General features: G+C 44.2%; 1 protein-coding gene across 1 annotated transcript in view; it reads right to left on the reverse strand.

The window, feature by feature from the left end:
• MYO5B (myosin VB) overlaps positions 1-16,700 on the reverse strand; it is a 146,371-nt gene that overhangs the window by 45,790 nt on the left and 83,881 nt on the right. Inside the window, exons 17-20 of the mRNA XM_031059641.1 lie at positions 15,110-15,196; positions 6,099-6,210; positions 4,340-4,551; positions 2,410-2,541 (exon numbers count right to left, since the gene is read on the reverse strand). Coding sequence (XP_030915501.1) covers positions 2,410-2,541; positions 4,340-4,551; positions 6,099-6,210; positions 15,110-15,196 — 543 coding nt within the window. The remainder of the gene's footprint in view (positions 1-2,409; positions 2,542-4,339; positions 4,552-6,098; positions 6,211-15,109; positions 15,197-16,700) is intronic.

The raw sequence follows: 16,700 nt of genomic DNA on the forward strand, positions 1-16,700 counted from the left end.
TCTGGTTTGGCTGCAACAAACATTCAACACTTCCCAAACTGCTTGGAAAGGGCTTCTCCTCCAAGGAATGTCCTGGAAGATGCAGGTGCTGATGGCTGGAAATGGAGGTTGTGGTTTTGCACCCTCCTTCATGGAGGCACTGTTCTTAATGGATGCAGGCAGGACACATCTCCCAGGAGCCTGCTTCGTCTTGAAGTAAAGACCTGCTTGGCCAGTGACACAAGGGAATATGATCCTGGTTGTGAGGACTTGGTGGGAGCAGATGACATCTGGGCTCAAGTGTGACTTTGTGGACCACCTCAGAGGAGTACTGAGATCCACCAGAGCCACAGCTCCAGAATAAACACTCATTAACAGACACACCAACACTCAGCAATGAACTCACTGTCCCCTCAGTGTCAGACATCACCAGAACAGATCTGTAGATTTCTTTTCTGTCTTCCGCCTCTGCATTATGATAATTTTTACTGCAGATAAATGCTGTCCTGATGGGATTTCATATCATGTGGATAACCTTCAAATAAAACTATGAGTCCTTTCACTACAGTCTGCAGCTAGTACTCTAGCACGGTTCAATTCGTAGTAATTTTTATCTGTTTTCATGAAATTTCTGGCATGTTTGCATTGAATTTCTTCCCCAAAATTTACAGCTATCTTGTCAGTCAGTGGCAGTTCAATTTTGCTGTCTAAAATTGAAGGCTGACATTTTAGAGATACAAACAGCATGTTGTTAATAGCTTCCTTATGCTTCAGTCTGCTAAGGAAATAAATAGGAGAATTTGGATATTACAAGACACTTTATTGTTATTAGTTTGGGTTAAGTTGTCTCAGAAAAGGTTATCCTATCAGCTTCTCTTATAAATATTTTGTTTCACCCTAAGGCTTTCTTTGCAGTTGCAAATTTTAATTCAGAATAAAGGGATTGTATGAATTTAGGATGCAGCAAAAATGACCGTGAAATGAGCTTTGTACATCTTCAGCCTTGGCATTCATAAATGGGGAAAGCTAGGGATGCCCAAAGAGGTAAAAGAAACCCCACTGCATTGCCTTGGGGACTTATTTCAGCTTTACAGAGAATTTTTGGGTGGGCACTGGGCATGTCCTCATCCCAGAGATCATCACCCACAGCCTTCCATCTGTCACTGAACACGCACTGGAACAAACACTTTTATCTAAAACCTATACCCAGGTGCTCGAGAGATTAAGGACACTCAGATTAGAGAGGCCTGGCCTTCAGACAACTTCTACACCTTGTTAAGATTTGGGTGGCCTTGAATCTTAGAGAGTTTAACTGATGGACCAGCTGCCTCCTCTGCAGAAGCTTCCACTTTAAAAAACAGATGCTGAAACAGCAGTGGCAGCACAAATTCCTTATCACCAGCTGCTGTGTCTCAAAGGACAGCCCTGGTCTCTCTAGGAGGTCACCAGGCGTCCAGGTAATTTCAATTATTTCCAGGAACAGGCTTTTCCCTCTTGATGCCTCTCATTTCTTGGAGTAGCCCCATAACCCAGTTAGGCACCAGTTTAGGTAACTACCAACACAGTGCTGGGTCTGAGGAGTAGACAGAAGATTCTCCAAAGCTGTTCTCAGTTTCCTGACAGAGAGTAGCTGGAGAAAGACTTTGGACAAGTGATGAGGGGACAGGACAAAGGGCAATGGCTTCCCACTGCCAGAGGGCAGAGTTAGATGGGATATTGGGAAGGAATTCCTGGCTGTGAGGGTGGCAATGCTTTGGCACAGGTCTTCCAGAGAATCCTTGGCTGTCCCTAGTTCCCTGGAAGTGACCAAGACCAAACTGGACAGGGCTTGGAGCAATCTGGCATAGTGGAAGGTATCCCTGCCCATGGCAGGGGTGGAATGAGGTGATCTTTAAGGCCCCTTACACCCAAACCACCCCAGGATTCAATGATTTATCACTTTATCACTGCTGTCATGAAACTCTAAATCTTTTGTGTCCCACTCCAGGTTTAACACAGAAAGCTAAAGGAGAGACCTAATTAAAGAGATATTTCTAGAAATAAATTACTTATTGCGTTCCATGACAGACCCTCCTTGTCTTCCTACCCTACCGGAAGCAGCCCCTGCATGCAGCTCCGATACACACTCAGTGGGATGGGGAGGGTCAGCAGAGCATTGGTTAGACCAAATGACATTTCCACATCTCCACAACATCTCCTGGCACCACAGTGACCAACTCCATTTACCTGCTCTGCTGAGGTGCTGCTGCCAAAATGTTTTTTGCTCGCATGGCTTTAAATAGCAAACCTCACCATCACCCTCAGTCCTCCGGCAACACTGGGGGCTGTCAGCTTCCCAAACACAGCCACAGCAGAAGTAAACATAAAGGTTCTTTCCTCACACAGAGACCCTCCTTGTGGTGTACCTGGTGGTAAATCCTCCTGACAAACATGCCCCGAGCAAAAGCCTGGATGGTGAGTGTGGCGCTGCGGACCCTCAGGAAGGCCCGGCGCATCCGCAGCATTCGGTACTGCTTCTGCAGGATGATGGCAGCCCTCGTCCTCCTCAGGTGCTGGAAAAGCCTGCAGTGCACAGGAGGAGGGTAAGCAGGGAAAACAAACCCCAACTTTTCTTCTGATGCAGTAAGTTTTAAACCAGGGGGAGAGGAAAACTTTTGTCCAATGTAGCTTGATGGTATTCAGGAAAGACCACCCCAACAGCTGGGCTAAGAATGCCTCCATGCTATCAGACAGCAGCCATGGAACCCAGGAGCACTGGAACCACAGATCAACACACCTCATTGCTCCCAAACAGCATTAAACCCAAGTATTCCCCAGGTTTTCCTTGGTTTGAACTCTCTGCCTTGCATCCTTGCTCTAACCAGCACCCAGGTTGGCTCCATCACCCCCCTGACTATAAAAAGCACACTACTGACTCAGTGAAAACAGCAGCAAATTGATTTGACATTTAAACTGGTGTGCACTGCTTTGGCAACATTCTTGAGCAGAGCCTCAAGCCATTCAGAGACAGTAAATAATGAGGGATGTGGTCAACTCCGCACCATTTTGCTCCCCTTCACCAGCTGAACTCATGTTCAATTTGTTGTTACACCGGTTAATAAATGCCCATAAACCCTCCATTAAATTTGATAATTAGCTTGTTTTGCTGGATTTATGATTCATTTATGGCTCTCAGCATGCAGCATTATATAAAAATTTGATCCACTTCTTTTATTTTGTGAAAACCGTATCAAAACTAAGAGCCACATCAGATTGGTTTATATATTCCTTTGATTGAGGCAAATGGTTTCTCATTAGGACCCACGGAGCCAGGGCTTCCTGGATAGAAGAGGATAAGGGATGGTCTGTCTCCAAAAAGCGAGTAATTACTGAGTAGTTACTCAGATGCCATCCCACCCTACAAGCCCTGCACCAAGAGGGGAACTGAAAAGTTATGTCGGAGGAACTCTGCAGCAGCTGGCTCTCCCTGACACCAACCCTTTCAAAATCACAAAAAACGCCACAAGTTCAGCTGGTATTTCTGATGTACTTCTGCTGATTGTCTGGCTTGAAGAAGGGCCACAAGAAGGAATGTGGTCAGTGTGTTGGGATGCTGTTCCATTGCTTCACTCCTCCCTCACACCCACCCCATACCTGCCACCAGCAGCCCACCCTCCAGCAGAGTGCTACCTACAGAAACCCCAGCAACCCACTGACACAAGGGCTCCTGCACAGAAAGGGTTAACAGGAGGCTCCTTTATTATCTACTGTACACAGCCCCCCTGCCAGTGATTTGGAGTGATTTTCCTCATTACAAAGGATACAGCCAATCAATCCTGAGAACTCCCCCTGGACATCAGGAGACACAAACCTTGTCCCTGCAGGGGAGGAGTGCATACCAACTAGGCAGCCCTTCCCTGGCTGATCCAAATGCCCTTTACCAAAGGCAGTCCCAGGAAAATATTAGTTTTGTGAAACACTTTCACCTAAATCCTTCGGAGCACTATAGTCACCTCATTACAACCAGATTGTCTATTTTATGACCTTGGCCCAGCACCTAGAAATTAAATTAATGTAAATACTAACCCAGTTTGAGGCAAAGAATTTTGATCTCTTGCCCCTAAATAAAGCCACATAGAGGGGCCAGAAATAAGCCCCAAATTTAGCCCTTTAGAGTCTTTTTAGAAACTCTCACCACAGCGTTATCCACATGCACATTACGCATCTTGCTCTCAAGCCAGCAGAGGATTTCCAAAGTTCCCCATATGAAACCCCCAAGTTTAAGTTCTAGAATATGCAACAGATTGAAAAGCCAGGTGGCCAGAGGTGTTTCCACCCTTGGCTTCCCAGCTGGCCCCCTCTGAGGCTCCCCAGGACCCACCTGCGTGCCAGGTGCCCGCGGGCGTAGCGCTGCAGGGCGAGATTGGCTCGCCTCAGCCGCTGGTACCTGGCCCTCTGCAGCCAGCCCCGCACCGTCTTCTGGATCATGATGGTGGCAGCTCTGAACTTATCTGCCCGCAGCTTCTCCAGATATGCCACCTGGCCTGCACGGAAAAAGATCTTGGTACGGCCAAAATGGAACTGGTCTGGATCCTTTTCAAAAGCATAAAGGAAATTATATTTAATTGAGGTAAACATCACTTTTTTTTTTCTTTTTTTGTTTTCAATCTAAGTTGATCAGTAGATACAGAGTAAAAACACCACTTTGAATCAAATTTATCAACTCATATCTTTTCTTAATTGGGTAATGAAGATATTATTAGACTCCATTATTAGATACATTAGATTATTAGACTTATTAGACATTATTAGATATCATTGACATTATTAGATTCCATTAGACTTACTACACTTGAGCATCTATACACCCATTAAGGAAAGCAGCACTAGGATTCAGTCTTAAACTGCATATATTTACACAATTTTGAAGGGGTTTTCGGTTGGGTTTTTTGTGTTTTGTGGATTTTTTTTGCTTGGTTGGTCTGGTTTGGGTTTTTTTTGTTTGTTTTTTTTTTTTTTTTTTTTTTTTTTTTTTTTTTTTTTTTTTTTTTTTTTTGTTTTTGGTTTTTTGTGGTGTGGGAGTTTATTTGGCGTTTATTTTGGTTTGGGGTTTTTTGTTTGTTTGCTTTTGGGGGTTTGGGGTTTTTTGTTTGTATCTGGGTTTTTGTAATTTGCTGGTTTTTACGTAAATAAAGAAATCACAGAATCAAAAAATTGTTTAGGTTGGAAGGGACCTTAAACCTCACATATATCCAACCTCCCTGCCATGGGCAGGGATGCCTTCCACTACACCAGACTAGAAATGCAACACCAGAGCACTTCAAGAAAAATATTTCTTTTTAGAAAATATTAATGTTTAGATCTAGAAAGTCATACATGTGCTGCAAAAGGCTCTGCAGCCAAGGGTAACACTGGTTGCAAAAAGCAAGAAGAGGAACCCAATTGTGTAAATTCCTCAAAACCCCACAGGAAAACAAGAGATCAAACATTAAAACCTGTCTAAGGTGCTGTGCACATTCTGAGACACTCAGCAGCAAGAAACCTTTGCATGCACATTTGCAATTTAAAAAGGCATACAAGCAAGCAGTAAAGTTTTGGTAAGGTGAGGTGGCAAAACCTTCTAACTCGTTTGTGGTAAAGAAGTCCCAGTCTGTGGGATGTTTTTTCCACATAGGGCCACTGAAAGTCTCCCACACATCAAGATAAGGCATTTACTGCACTTTCTCCTTACTCATTTGTGCAAAGAGTCATTTAATTATTGACTAAGGTTCATGACGTTGTCCCAGGGTGGACCCCTGAAATGTGCTCCAGCTGTGGCTAGACAAAACCAGAAGGAGGGGATGGGGAGACACGTTTTTTAAAAGTGGCCAGTCATTCATGCCCAGCCAGTGACAGAAAACTCTGGACTTCACCAGCATTGAAATGATTCACTCCTCTTGACCACAACCAAGAAATCCCATGTCCCACTTGCTCCTGCCACCTCTTTGCAAGACTCCCTCATTTTGGGAAAACTCCCAGGCTGCCTGGGGTGGAGAAGCACCTGCACATGCAGCAGGTGAACCTGGAGCAATTTCAGGCCACATCAAAGCCATGCGTTCTGTGCTTTTAGCATCAGTGACAAAGATCTGGCCCCACCTCACCTTAATGAGGTCTTCCAACAGGGTCTGACAGATCTGCCTCTTGTCGTTCTTAGAGAGGTCTCTCTTGTTCATAAGCACTCGGTACCTATTGAAAAAGTCAGGGTAGGACCACCTGAAAGCAAAGCACACGCTGGGTTAGTCTGCATGCTGGGCACTGTTTCACTAAAATAAAGTGCTTGGAGTCATAGATGTGCCAAAGTGTGAAATATTTCAAGGGATTTCTCACCACTACCCTGAGCATGGACCAACTCCAACTCACCCCCAGCCTGGCCCCAATCTCAGACACTGAAAGACCATGTGGCCTTTCTAGCCTGGAACAGAAAGGCCACAGATCATCCTGGTTTCACCCCTGATGTTCTTCCCAGTCTGCTGCTCTTTACTACTCAAATGTAACAATGCTGCTCCCATCAGAAAGGAGAACCCAACTTGGGAGAAATCGTGGATCTCTTGATTGCCCAAAAATAAAAATTAAACAGCAATCTTCATAAAGTTGTAGAGAATGAATCAAACAGATATTCTTTGTTTTTTGTGTTCTCAAACTCTGCTGAATACTAATTTCAATCAATTGAATCCCTAATTGCTCCATCTTGAGGTCTGTGGCTGACACCCTTCAAACAAACACAAAATCTTTGGGCTCTGGAAAGACAAAGCAGCCCCTTGGAAGATGCCTCACTGTCTCCAGCAGCAAAGCCTCCAAACAGGCAATGCTAATTGAAGGAATTAAAGCACTGTACCCTGCTGCTAGAAATATCATCTCCTGCTGCTGGTGATAGATGTAGAGCCTGCAGACTGCGATCCTGAAATTGCTTCAGCATCTGCCAAGTTTCAGCCTTCTCTAAATTAACACAGTGAGTTATAAACCCCTCAAAACCTGAGATTTTAATTAACACTAAACTTTTCCAGCCATGTCCAGAATGATCACAGATATTTCAACAAAATACGCATAACAAGCATCAAAGGCAGACTGGAGGCAATCATAGAGGATTTGATTTCTGCCCTCACTCAACAAAACCACCTGCGGGCCTGATCCTTACCTGCAGGGATGCTCTGGCAACCAGGACGAGAGCAAACTGTGAGAGCTGCCATGCAGAAATATCCTCTTCACCCACAAGCCCCATGCACACCTTAACTTTTTGCATTACTGCACCAAATTCTTCCTATTTTTACACTTCCAGGGATTAAGATGTGGGAGGGAAAATAAACTGCAAAGGGTCAGAGCATTGCTTGTGACAGGTCGTGGCCAGTTTGCAGTGGTGAGGCTGAGCGAGAGCACCTGAGCAGTCACAGCTGCCAGCTCTACAAAATACATCATGAAACAAAACAGTTCAGCTGGAAGGGACCTGCACAATCATCTACTCCAGCTGCTGGTATCTCTCATGAAACACCTTGAAGACTGGAAGCTGTGGTATTTGCTAAGACAGACATATTGCTGATTTCAAAACACACAGCCAACAGAGTTTTGTGTCACTTCAGAAAAGGGGAGGAAAGCCAATGCTTTTTTTCATTGAAAAGAGTGCAGTAGAAGGAAATGTTCACAAAGGGAATGAAGAGAGCAAATGGGGAAAAAGGTGGACTGGTAAGCCACATGTAACTCCTGCATGGACACACAGCCCCCAGGACACAACTAGTAAAGAATAAAGGGACTGGCAAAAACCAGAATACCCTTGAGATTGCACCTAAAGCCAAAGGTAAAATGGAGAGCTCGTGGGGACAGAAGCATGAGGGCCACTGCGATGAAAGGATTTCCCATGCTCAGAATGCTCAGATTGGCTCTGTCACAGCCAGATTTAGCGCTGATTCAATCTCTGTCTCCACGAGCTAGCTCTGAGGCCAGGCAGCTACGGCTACCCACCCTCAAATAACCAAAAGTACTTGATTACTACTAAAAAAACTAAAATGTCAGCTATGAGGAACTCCCTCTGGGATGAAAACTGAACACAAAGATTATGCAAGACTACAAGCTTGTGTCCTGTAAGGTTTAACTTAAACTTGCCTCCTCTTTGCTTTTATAGTGCCTCTGTTTTATAATTACGTTACCCATTTTGCGTTGTGCAAATAAAACCCGTTTTCATTTTAAGCACGCCTGGGGTTTACACAGCTCCAAATCAAACCTGAGAGGAGAAGCAGAGCATGCAGAGCCCAAGGCACCCAGCCAAGCACACGAGGCTGGCCCGGGTACTGCTCGAGCCACGGAAAGCTTGGGAGGGAGGAAGGGAGAAGGAGGGAGTATTCCCGTTAACCTGCCAGAGTCAGCTCAAGCACTGGCATTATTAACTGCTGATATCTGGAGAAAAGAAAATCACCCTGCAGGTGCCACCCAGGCTCTTCCAGCTAAGAGCAGATGGTGAAGAGGCAGAACACGAAACTCAGGGCACAGGTCCAAGCTAGGCAAAAAGCAAAATCCATCTTCCAGGACCACAGCAGAGATGGAGATCCTATAGCTGCTCACAAACAAGAGTCAGACACTTGCAGGAATTCCTTGAAAATAACTCATAGGTCACTGCACAGTGGGTCTTCCTCCAGAGCCTGTCATTCTCATTTCCCAAGGTGGAAAAAAAATATTTTCCATGTCCATCCTTAATAAAAATGATTCACTTTTCAGGAGTAAGTCTCACATGAGATGTTGGAAGAGCCAGGGAATACATCCCCTGGTTTCTGCCAAGGTGTTCACAGGACAGCCCCGTAGCACATGTCCAAGAGGTTCACAGCCCCATGCTGAGCCCCAGGGCACAGAGCTGCCTCCCTCGTGCTCTCACCACTCTCTGATTTATCAGGTAATGACAGTCCTGACACCACACTGCTCCTGTATTATTGTCCATGGGGCATCAAGACAAAATCTGTGCCACAACAGGGCTCAGCCAGCCCATCAGGAGTTTCGCTGGGATATTTGCCATCCCAGCTCACCAGCAAAAGAAAGCTGCAGGGGTTCATAGGTGCTGCTACAGAATCCTCCTCAGAGAAAGGAACAATTAAAGCACTCAGGTTTAATGTAACATGCCTCATTGAACCACTCGAGGCTCAAAGCTGTATAAAATTTCCTTACAACTATGTGCTGGGAGAGAAACAAACATGATCCCCCAGCCCTGCAAGGGAGATTTCTCCAGTGCAGAAATAATGAAGCTCAGTGCTTTGCTGTACACGCACTTTTAAAATTATTTTTCTGCACGTACATCTTTTTTTTTAGGTACAATGCCTTCATTTTAAAAGGGGAAAAAAGTCATGAAAACAAAAAAAGAAAATTAACTCATACTCGCCAAGCCACACACTGACTCCCAGCAGGAGACAAAGGATGTGCTATGTTACCCCACAGCTTAGCAGGTCAGGAAAGACTGTGGGAAGGGTACACCTCAGTTCAACTTGTGGACAGGTATCAAATAAAAAACAGATCTCAGGTGCTTGGTATGCTGCCACACAACACACAGCATGGACAAGCCTCAGTGCTGGGGGCTGGAAACCACCAAGGGACACTAAATAAATACAGCTCTGCATTATTATTATTATTATTATTATTATTATTATCATCATCATCATCATCATCATCATCATCATCATCATCAAGTTTTAAGATCCAGATAAGTGATGCAGAGAAAAGAGATGGAACCAGGGCATTTTTGTACCTGCACAACTGAGAAACAGGAAGAAGGAGGCACAAAGGATTGGGCAGATGCTACTCAAACTGAGATCAAGCCAACCTAAAAAAGTCATGAAAACAAAAAAAGAAAATTAACTCATACTCGCCAAGCCACACACTGACTCCCAGCAGGAGACAAAGGATGTGCTATGTTACCCCACAGCTTAGCAGGTCAGGAAAGACTGTGGGAAGGGTACACCTCAGTTCAACTTGTGGACAGGTATCAAATAAAAAACAGATCTCAGGTGCTTGGTATGCTGCCACACAACACACAGCATGGACAAGCCTCAGTGCTGGGGGCTGGAAACCACCAAGGGACACTAAATAAATACAGCTCTGCATTATTATTATTATTATTATTATTATTATTATCATCATCATCATCATCATCATCATCATCATCATCATCAAGTTTTAAGATCCAGATAAGTGATGCAGAGAAAAGAGATGGAACCAGGGCATTTTTGTACCTGCACAACTGAGAAACAGGAAGAAGGAGGCACAAAGGATTGGGCAGATGCTACTCAAACTGAGATCAAGCCAACCTCAAACAGCTGAATTTTGCTTTGATGTCAGCACGGGTCACTAAGGGGAAAAGGCAATAAAGGGAAGGGAAGGATGCAGGGAAATAACTTATGCCTGTGGAAAAACCCCTCCTTGGGCTCAAGCAGCAAGGAGGATGGTTGGCTGAGAGCCTGAGACTTGGTCGTCCCAGCAAAGTCTTTGTCACCTACAGGAAACAGAAGGAATAAGACATTGCACACACCACAGATGAAGTAATCTTTTTTCTGTAGTTTAAGCAACCAGATTTAGATGTTTTATACAAAAATGCAGCCAGCTGCAAAGCAAAAGGGCTGCTCCTGTCCAAAATCGAGGGTTTATGAACCTGAGCAGAGCCAGCTGTGTTTATTACAATGCCAAATTGAAGGGAGAGCGTGGGTAGGAAACTGGGGTTGACATTCCAAGGAAGTTTCCAAAAAGCATCTTTCCAAGCAGTCAACAACTGCCCAAAATATCCACAACCCATTGTTTCAGCAATGCTGTGCCAGCTGCACTGAGTGAACAGCTGAAAGCAGTGTAATAGGTCAAAAAACCTTCAAACTCTTAACCACAATATGGTTTCTTTTGGTACCCTAAAATAACTGAACGTTATATTAAAAAAAACCATATAAAACTGAACGTTATATAAAATAACTAACGAAATAATTTTCACTCAGAGTAAACAAATTCACCAAAGACCATCCCAGGTGCTGAGCAAACTCAGTTTTGGATAAGAAATCCTGGCAGCACCACAAGGCACCCTCCCCTGAAGGGCTCAATATATTAAGCAGGAAGGAGCTGGACGATATTGATCCTTCCAGAGGAGTCAGAACATGTCTGGAAGGAAGCAGGTTCAATCTCAGAGCCAAGATTTGACATGAAATTATTTTAGAAGCTGCAGTTCAGGGAGAAAATTTCTCTTGCCTTGTTTACTGCAGCAGAACAGATTTGCCTTTCAATTAGTTCTAAAACATGCAGGCTGGCCTGGCTTGAAATTAGCTGGAATATATTCAAAGGGAAAAACGAGGGGGGAAAGCCCCTCCATTTACATATTACACCTTTGTTGGGTGTGGGCAAACAGAACTGTTGGTAGCCAAAGCAATTTATAGGTCTTGTTATCCTGAAATGACAGCCAGACAGCTAAAGGCACATTCTAGAAAAAAAATTATACATCCAAGGATGTCCATGATAGTTTTCAATTATAAATGTTTAATATTTATAGAGTTTAGCAGCTGGGATTTCACACTGAATTGATACAAAAATGCTGAATCTGACAGTGAGCTCCAGCGACCAGAGGAAGCAGCCAAATGCCAAGGATACTTAAACTATAAATACATAACAACTACAAAGAGGGTAATTCAGAGAGAACTGCAGTGATGAGGTTATTCAGAGTGATGGCATGTTGGGAACCACTGCTGCTGGACCACTGACTGGAAACCACCATAACCAGCAGGGGGGAAAAAAAAAGTACAGTTTTGATAGAACCAATTTAAAAACTTGTTTTAAGGAGTTATTTTGCTATTCATGAAGATCTGCACCAATTAGTTCTCTACAGACTCATCTCTATGCCGCCAGTTTCTGTAAGGAAGATGAATGGTTTTACAGCACAGAGACATCTTCCACGCTTTACCCAGGGAAGCTGATGATAGATTTACTACCTACACACCTCAGACACTCCATTCATCACAGTCATTTATGTACATGCTAACAGATACTGATTTCTTAACTGCTGAGTAACATTTCAAAGCAAATGATACATTTTCAATTTATTTCAGACGCAGCCAGAGCTCAGCCTACCATGGAAATGGTAAAATAAACCCAGGAACACCCTAAGTGGGGAGCCCCAGGCTTCAGATTTCTGAGACTTACACAGCTTGAACAACTACCACTTGTAGTGGTAATTAAAAATTCTTTCTTGTTTTAGAGGTAAAAAATTATTAAGGACTCAAAACACTGAACTCTTCACCAGCAGGTAGATTTATCCAGAGATCTCTGACTCAAAGCCACATCACCCTCAGAAAGTTACTCTAGTGACAGTGCGCTGGAATACATTCAGAGGTTAGAAGATGAAAACAAGAGTTTTTCTATTGTTTCTGGATAAAACTTACCCTGAGATAAACAAATTTGGAAATTCCCTGTTGCTTTATGGGTAAATTGCTTACACCCAAGTGAAGCAAAAGTCACGAAGATCAAGTTTTGTGTTATTATTTTAAAGTTTTCCAAATTTAGAGCCTTTACAAGAGCTTTAAACTTAAAGCAATGACTCTCCTTTTTTGTTTTATCCTAAATCAAGCAATATTAATTCAGCCTGTCTCAAAATATAAGGAAATACACAGGAATAATCAATGCCCACTGTGATGAAAACCAAGAGATGTCACATGTAAAACTGCAGAAATAACTAAAAGTCTGTTACTTTTCCTACAAAACAAGATCCTGTGGAAGCATCTTTTCCCAAGATGGTCCATAAAGTCAATATAAAGACACAGTTTATTCACAATCTTTCAATGACATTGTCCAGCTCCTGAGTCTGGATTTTCAAGATTGGAATTTTCTGAGTAAGGAAGGTGAAGAACTACTGGAGCCCAAAGTGAGTGTTCTATTTGGTGCAGAGCTGCTCCTATACACAAGTATATCCTAGAAACATTAAAATACACAAAGATCTGTCCTTCAAGAATCACAAACTTTGGAGAAGGTCACTCTGAAAGGCTGAAAATTGCTTTTTGCACCCTTTTTTTGGTCCCTGGAGGAAGAACAAGAGCTGACAAGTTGCAGTGATGGAAAAGTTCTGTATTCTTAGTGTCCTGGGAAAAGATCTCACAACCAAAAGCATGCAAGCAGAGCTGAGAGCATCAGTTTTTAGTTTGTCAGGGTGGAGAGGCCCTTGCACTGGTCAATTGTTTGCTGTCAATAGATCCTGGCTGGTGTCCAGGTGCTGCAGTGATTTCTCCCCTCTGCTCCCCCTCCCCAGTTACTGATTTCACATTGATTTTAGTGCTGTAGAGTATTAGCTGCAGTTAAGTGAGCAGAAATGGAAAAATACTACAAATCTGTAGGATAATTATGAATGGAGAGGAACAGGGTATCCGTGCAGCCGTGGTAAGAACAGTAACAAACCTTACAAAATACACAACACTCAAGTCAGAGCTCCCCAAACTCTCCCAGGACCCACTATGCCAGAGCTAGGACCCAGATTGCACTGGGCAGTGTGACTGCTTGCTTGGAGAGCAAAGAACTGCATTTCTCTGGCCTTTTGCATGTGAAAAACCCCCAGATTTTTCATTGTTTCAGGGCTTTTACTGCAAGAGAACTGACAGGTTTGGTCTGGCTACAAAGATGGTATTAAAGACAACGCATGGGCTGGAATTTTTGATTCCGCACCACGGCTTAGGGATCAAGCAACAAAGAAGCAGATTTTTACTGGCTGCCTCCACAGAAGCCCTCAAGACTTCAGAGATGAGATCCAAAGGTGATTCTGGGTCTTCTAACAGGGTCAGACTCCCAGATCTGCACCTTCCCACACTGACAGGGGACACAGAGAAATTGGGTTCCATGAGAGTTTTCTTCTTCTCCTTCTGTTTTCCTTTCTTCCTCCATAAAGAGCTGGACCCAGCTGGTCAGGGAGGACCCCAAGACCAGCTGTGACCTGCCCACAGAGGTCACTGGCCAGCAGAAGTGACAGAGCCACCTCAACCTGCAGCTGCTGCCCTCGGCTGCCAGAACCCCCTGCAGCTTTTCAGGAGGTGAGAGCAGCACACTCCTCTCCAAAATGCAGGACAGGAAGTTTCTCATGGTTCTCCACATCACGCTTAGCCAACACTTCACTGAGCATATTTATGACTTCTTTGTTCCATATAAAAAGGCTGATGGCTTTGCTGACATTAACACAAAGCTGCTTGGCACTAAAATGCAATTGATGCATTTTTAGAATTATTTGCCCTTGTCATCTTCAGGACTTATGTATAGTCTATTTTTTCTGATTTATTGGACCTTAAAAACCTCTTTTGAATTTTATATCTCAATCAGCAGGAGCACACCACCCATAACCCTCCTTTTTATGATGCAAGAGTTTGAAGCCTATGATGCTCTGGATGTGCTCTGTGAAAGTCTACAACAATAATTTACAACCCTTATTTTCTTTCTCTGAAAGTAGAATCAGATTTTTTTTGGCTGAAATGAAGATTGCAGCAGATGTCTGAAGCCAGGGGAAAAAATACATAAAGAAAATCAAATTGAACAGTGGAAGGGGCTTCAGGCAAACAGCGAAGAAGTGCTTTAGGGCAGTGATTGCTTCCAGAGTTGTTGTTTTGTTACTTGACGTTCACCTAGGTACAGCATCCAAGCTGGATTCCTTTGTCTGCCAGGCATCAGCTTTTTCAGGGGTTTCATGAGAGCAAATTCCTCCCAGGACCAAACTGAAATCACCAGCTGGAGCACTGGACACAGCACAACACACTCTCTGTCATGCCCACTTTGCAGCTCTTTGCTTGACAATGAACCTCTTACACTTGAGGCACCCAGGACATAGCAGGAGTTTAGCAAAATGAAACAAAACATAAATTAATAAAAAGCAGAAAATCTATCCTGGATATAAAGAAACCTAAATAAACATTGTCCTGAGAACACAAGTGTTTCCTTCTTCCTCCCTCACCTCAGATAATTCCAGAAGGGTTTGGTCTGGAAGGGTCTTTAAAGCTCACCCAGCCCCACCCCTGCCATGGGCAGGGACACCTTCCCCTGTCCCAGGGTGCTCCAAGCCCCATCCAGCCTGGCCTTGGGCACAATGAACCTGCCGGGTAAGTGGCAGGAACAGCACAACCCCAGGGAATTCCCAGCCCAGCACCTGGATGGGAAGCCAGCGGCACTGATCCGGATGGTCTGCAGCACTCCGCAGGCTCTCAGCTGCTGCACTGCTCTCTTCGGATCAAACCTGCAATTAGATTTAGGACAGACATTAACACACAGTAAAAGGGAGCCCACAGCCACTGCCTGTCAAACCTCAGTATAACCCAGACTTGGCTTTGGGAACAGGCTGCACAGATGTCACACCTTTTCTCTGCATGTCACAAAGGTCTGATTTCCAAGTTGCTTGAAACCTTGCTCCCATCCTGCTATCAATGCCAGGTGTATTCTTGGGATAGACTGACCACCTGCTGCAATTAATTAGTGCCTACAGCCAGAATCTACCTGGCTTTGTAAAGCAATACAATCACAATAAAGACGGGAACAGGCTACCCCACCATAAATTGCCTGGTGAACCAGCTATCAGGGCAACAACATATTTACAGAAATCAAATTCAACAGCAAAATAAGTCTGATATATTCAATTCCATACCCAAACCAGGTAATTAACAGGTCCCACAAGAAAGAGTGGTGGTCATGCTCCAGACTAATGACTTAGGTACGCACCACGTGGAAATTCAAGGTGTTTCTGCCCTCCTCTTTAAAGCTTGCATAATCCCTTATCCAGGCATCTCATTCCATCAGGAATTTGTGGCAAAAAAACTCATGGCAACTTCCAGCTGAATATTCAGGCAGTTCTTCCTCTGGTTCCTGGCAAAAGCTCACTCCAAGCTCAGACCATCCTTGCAGACAGTGAGTCCAGGTACCAGCATCCCCCATGGCTGTTCCCTCCTTCCACCCTGACTCTGAATGCACAGAGGTCCCAGCTCTCCAGCTCTGGAAGGCACTGGAAAAGGTCCCTGCATCAAGCTCAGCCTCACACGATGCAATGACCATAGCTGTGTGAGGCTTCCAGAACAAAGCTTCTCATACAATGCCAGTTTTTCCCTTTCTGAAAGCCCAAAATATTTACACCTGCAAGTCAAGATTACATGAATAATTCTGCCTGCTCTCTGCTGTACAAAAGCAGCATGAAAAATAGTCTCCTTCTCCTTCTTCTCTCTGTGCTTTTTTTAATACCCTGGACCTGTCAAGTCTACAAGCAAGTTATTCGCTGCAACACCACCAACACTGTGCAGGGTGAAAAATCAGTCTGGGCTGTCACTCACTTCAAGGAAGAACCCACAAGGGTGCAATTTCCATAACAATAAATAATAAACAGGAGTGGCAGATCGACAGGTAAGCGTCAGTCCTGGAAGATCCCAGGGCAAACTCTCTGGTATCCAAGGGAAACTCTGCAAAGCAGCAAAGCCCTGCTCAGTGGGGGTGAAATGCAGTCACCAGACAGGCTGCAGTCATCTGTCAGCAGCAGCTCCTGTTATGGGCTAATGCTAAAATCAAGACCTTAAAAGTGGGACAATACACCTTATTACAAACTGCTTTTCCTTGCCATGGCAGGTAGAAGCACTTGGCAAGTTGCTTTCAGCCTGGAAACCCAAGTCAAAGATCCTAAACCCTGCCTGAAACAGAATCTAAAAGGAAAACTGACAGAGGAACAACCTGAAGTCAGGCATTCCCTTGCACATCTTTCT

Source organism: Geospiza fortis, unplaced genomic scaffold (assembly GCF_000277835.1).
Source record: "Geospiza fortis unplaced genomic scaffold, GeoFor_1.0 scaffold488, whole genome shotgun sequence".
Classification (NCBI taxonomy): domain Eukaryota; kingdom Metazoa; phylum Chordata; class Aves; order Passeriformes; family Thraupidae; genus Geospiza; species Geospiza fortis.